We start from the raw sequence: 3,977 nt of genomic DNA on the forward strand, positions 1-3,977 counted from the left end.
GAAACCTTGAGTATAACCTTCTCCCCAACCATGAAAGAAATATCACGAACCTTCCTATCGGTGTAACTCTTCTGTCTAGGTTGCACCGTGCGAAGCCAATACTGAATCAATTTAACCTTATCCAATGCATCCTAAACTAAGTCATTACACAATTGTCTAGCCTCACCCAGTTCAAACCAACCCACCAAAGATCGACACCGTCTCACATACAAAGCCCCATATGGAGCCATCTAAAAGCTCGACTGGTAGCTGTTGTTGTAGGCAAACTCCGCGAGCAGCAGAAACTGATCTCAAGAACCCCCGAAATCAATGACACAAGCATGTAGCATGTACTCCAATATCTGAGTAGTGCGCTCGGACTATCTGTCCATCTGAGGATGAAATGTTTTGCTCAACGCAACCTAGGTGCCCAACTCTCGCTGCACGGCTCTCTAAAACTATGGTGTAAACTGCGTGTCCCGATCTGAAATGATAGACACTGACACCCCGTGAAGGCAAACAATCTCGCGGATGTAAATCTCAGCCAACCACTTTGAAGAATAAGTAGTCCCAACTGGAATGAAGTATGCAGACTTGGTTAGCCGATCCACAATCATCTAAATAGCATCGAACTTCTTTGAAGTCCGTGGGAGCACAACTACAAAATCCATGGCGATCCACTCCCATTTACACTCTGGAATCTCTATCCTCTAAAGCAATCCACTCGGTCTCTAATGCTCATACTTTACCTGCTGACAGTGGCACCTAGCTACAAACCCCACTATATGCTTCTTTATTCTTCTCAACCAATAGTGCTGCCTCAAGTCCCGGTACATCTTCACGACACCCGAATGAATGGAATACTGCAAACTGTGGTCCTCATCAAAAATCAACTCACGTAGCCCATCTACATTAGGTATGTATATCCGACCCTGCATCCTTAACACCCCATCATCCCTAATAGTAATATCTTTTGCATCACCGTGCTGAACCTTTTCCTTGAGGACAAGCAAATAAGGATCATCATACGGGCGCTCTCTAATGCGATAAAATAAGGAAGACCGAGAAACCACACAAGCTAGAACTCGGCTGGGCTTCGAAACATCTAATCTAACGAACTGGTTGGCCAAGGCCTGAACATCAACTGCAAGTAGTCTCTCACCAACAGGAATAAATGCAAGGCTACCCATACTCGTTTCCTTCCTAATCAAGGCATCAACCACCATATTAGCCTTCCTAGGATGATATAGAATAGTAATATCATAGTCCTTTAGCAGCTCCAACCATCTCTGTTGCCTCAAATTTAGATCCTTCTACTTGAACAAGTGCTGGAGACTCTGATGATTTGTAAATACCTTGCAAGACATACCATAGAGATAATGCCTCCAAATCTAAAATGCATGAACGATGGCAGCCAACTCCAAATCATGAAGATGGTAGTTGTTCTCATGGGGCTTCAACTATCGTGAAGAATAAGCAATAACTCTACCCTCCTGCATCAAGACACACCCAATACTGATCCGAGAAGAATCATAATACACTGTATAAGATCCTGAAGCTGAAGGAAAAACTAGAATTGGAGCTGTGGTCAAGGCCGTTTTAAGCTTCTGAAAGCTCTCCTCACGCTCATCCGACCACCTGAAAGGAGCACCCTTTTCGGTCAATTTGGTCAAGGGAGATGCAATAGACGAGAAACCCTCCACGAAGCGACGATAATACCCGGCCAAACCAAGAAAGCTCTGAATCTCTGTAGCTGAGGACGGTCCAGGCCAACTTTGAACCGCCTCTATCTTCTTCGGATCCACCTGGATCCCCTTACTAGACACCACGTGTCCTAAGAACGCCATTAAACTAAGGCAAAACTCGCACTTGGAGAACTTGGCATAAAACTTCTCCTCCCTCAACCACTGTAACATGATCCACAAATGCTGGGAATGCTCCTCCTGGCTACGAGAGTACACCGAGATATCATCAATGAATACTATGACAAACGAGTCGAGATAAGGCTGAAATACACTGTTCATCAGATGCATAAATGCTACTGGGGCATTGGTCAGCCCAAAAGATATTACAAGGAACTCATAACAACTATAGTGGGTCTTGAATGCCGTGTTTAGAATATTCGAGTCCCGAATCTTCAAATGGTAATGCCCAAACCTCAAATTAATCTTGGATAACACCCTCGCTCCTTGAAGCTGCTCAAATAGATCATCAATGCGTGACAAATGATACTTGTTCTTGATTGTAACTTTGTTCAACTACCTATAGTTGATGCACATGTGCATAGTACCATCCTTATTCTTCACAAACAGAACCGATTCACCCCAAGGCGACACACTAGGCCTAATAAACCCCTTATCAAGAAGTTCCTGAAGCTGCTCTTTTAATTCCTTCAACTCAGTCGGTTCCATACAATGCGGAGGAATATAAATGGGCTGAGTGCCCGACACCAAATCAATGTCCCTGTCAGGCGGCATGCCCGACAGGTCTGTGGGAAACACATTTAAAAAATCTTGCACCACCGAAACAGAATTAATAGTAGGGGAATCAGCACCAACATCCCTCCCAAAATCCAAATAAGATAAAAAACCCTTCCCAACCATCCGCCAGGCCTTCAAATATGAAATCACCCTGCTGGGAACATAGTCTAGAGAACCTCTCCACTCAATCCTTGGTGAACCCGGCTTCGCCAACATCACGGTCTTAGCGTGACAATCCAGAATAGCATGATATGGAGACAACCAATCCATACCTAAGATCACATCGAAATCTACCATACTAAGCAATAAGAGATCCACTATTATCTCCAATCCCCCAATAGTCACTACATATGACCGATATATACGATCCACAATAATAGTATCACCCACTGACATAGATACATGAACAGATGAAACAAAGGACTCACTGGGCATATCCAAATAAAGAGAGTCCATGATGAATAAGCGAAGAAGGGAAACAAATAAAAAAAGAGAAAAAGTATAAAAAAAATGAGCAAAATACGATGATACATACGAATAAGTGGAACCCGGATAAAATAATACAGAAGCATCTTTGTGGCATACTAAGACAATACCTGTGATCATTATGTCCGAAGAAATGACATCTGGTCTGGCAGGAAGAGCATAGAATCGGGCCTGGCCGCCACCTGATCGGCCTCCCCCTCTAGGGCGACCCCTAGCTGCTTGAGCCCCACCCCGAGCTGGTTAGGTGGCTGGTAAAGTAGCCGGTGCTGAAGTCGTAATTTGACTCCTCTGCTGAGTTGGACCTCTCGAAAGGCGGGGGCAATGTCTCTTTATATGACCCAAATCTCCACACTCAAAACAACCCCTCCCTGCAAATGGCGGTGAGTACTAAGGCGGACCACGAGAACCAGAATACCCGCTAGAAGAACCCGGTGCCGATGAACCATGAACTGAAAGAGCATGGGATGAACTCTGAGTTGTAAGGGCACTAAGAGATGACTTACCCTGATGAGTGTTGTATGAACCATGGCTGGATGATGCACCATGTGAACCGGACGGGCCGTCTGAGCGTCTCTATAAAGATGACCCTTGTTGTGGTAGAACTGACCCCCAGAAGGAACACCGCTGAAACCACCCGATCCACGAGGCCTCTTGGACTCCCTCTCACCACGGTCCTGACTGCGGACCATCTATTATGCCGAGCAAAATCGACCACCTCGTCGAAAGTAGTACCAGATACCTTCTCCCTAGTCATAAGCAACCACAACTAATATGTGAGGTCATCAATAAACCTCCTAATCCTCTCCCTATTAGTGGGAACCAACCCTATCAGTGGGAACCAACCCAACTGCATGACGATCCAAATCTAAAAACCTCATCCCATACTAGGTCACAGACATGCCCTCCTAACAAAGCTTCTCAAACTATCTGCGCAGCTCCTCCCTGCGAGACTTTGGCACAAAATTCTCTAAGAAGAGAACAGAAAACTCCTGCCATGAAAGTGGGGCTGCATTGACCGGCCTGTGCCTCTTA

General features: G+C 45.3%; 2 protein-coding genes across 2 annotated transcripts; both read right to left on the reverse strand.

Moving 5' to 3' along the window:
- Window positions 1-1,239: 1,239 nt before the first annotated feature.
- On the reverse strand, window positions 1,240-2,012 carry LOC138889453 (uncharacterized mitochondrial protein AtMg00860-like). Its single transcript, XM_070172763.1, has 2 exons — window positions 1,469-2,012; window positions 1,240-1,370 (listed from the first exon to the last, which is right to left on the reverse strand). Exons 1-2 carry the CDS (start codon window positions 2,010-2,012, stop codon window positions 1,240-1,242), a joined length of 675 nt encoding a protein of 224 aa, XP_070028864.1.
- A 225-nt stretch (window positions 2,013-2,237) lies between these two features.
- Window positions 2,238-2,915, reverse strand: LOC138889454 (uncharacterized). The gene has a single exon (XM_070172764.1). The coding sequence runs from the start codon at window positions 2,913-2,915 to the stop codon at window positions 2,238-2,240; it is 678 nt and encodes a 225-aa protein (XP_070028865.1).
- Window positions 2,916-3,977: the final 1,062 nt, after the last annotated feature.

This window comes from Nicotiana sylvestris, chromosome 4 (genome assembly GCF_000393655.2).
Source record: "Nicotiana sylvestris chromosome 4, ASM39365v2, whole genome shotgun sequence".
NCBI classification, from domain to species: domain Eukaryota; kingdom Viridiplantae; phylum Streptophyta; class Magnoliopsida; order Solanales; family Solanaceae; genus Nicotiana; species Nicotiana sylvestris.

What these genes read in the sequence shown, in the direction of transcription:
- LOC138889454 (XM_070172764.1), bottom strand. Translation starts at nt 2,915, where the DNA reads ATGGACTCTCTTTATTTGGATATGCCCAGTGAGTCCTTTGTTTCATCT.
- LOC138889453 (XM_070172763.1), bottom strand. Translation starts at nt 2,012, where the DNA reads ATGCATCTGATGAACAGTGTATTTCAGCCTTATCTCGACTCGTTTGTC. An exon ending in GTGTGTCTTGATGCAGGAGG is followed by an intron (nt 1,371 to 1,468) that starts GTAGAGTTATTG and finishes CATGCATTTTAG; the next exon opens with ATTTGGAGGCATTATCTCTA.